Here is a 322-nt window from a genome sequence, read left to right on the forward strand (position 1 = left end):
ACCTGGCTTTGCAGAACTGTTGCTCGAGACCAGAGACAAGGACCCAAACAAAGGCAGGTTTCCCAGACCCTTCATGTAAGATCAGTTGCACAATACAGCTCTTGCTAGAGAACCTCATTTCTTAGCGATTCTATCGAGTTACAGTTGGTGACCACGTCAGTGACCAACTGGTCCTCTCTCAAGCTGCTCTGGTCTTCTGTGGTACGGCACATGATCTCGTCCATGGATGCTGGAGCCAGCACCAGCTGAGGGCACTCACGGAGGTCACAATGTCCTTTATGGCTCTTCTAATGAGAAAGACGGATGCTCTCAGTGTGTTCTT

At 50.0% G+C, this 322-nt stretch overlaps 1 protein-coding gene across 1 annotated transcript in view; it reads right to left on the reverse strand.

Annotated features, from left to right (window-relative positions):
• Positions 1-322, reverse strand: part of CEP104 (centrosomal protein 104kDa) — a 40092-nt gene that overhangs the window by 20687 nt on the left and 19083 nt on the right. Inside the window, exon 10 of the mRNA XM_011956853.1 lies at positions 260-322. Coding sequence (XP_011812243.1) covers positions 260-322 — 63 coding nt within the window. The remainder of the gene's footprint in view (positions 1-259) is intronic.

The sequence above is a fragment of the Colobus angolensis genome, unplaced genomic scaffold (genome assembly GCF_000951035.1).
Source record: "Colobus angolensis palliatus isolate OR3802 unplaced genomic scaffold, Cang.pa_1.0 Scaffold426, whole genome shotgun sequence".
Lineage (NCBI taxonomy): Eukaryota > Metazoa > Chordata > Mammalia > Primates > Cercopithecidae > Colobus > Colobus angolensis.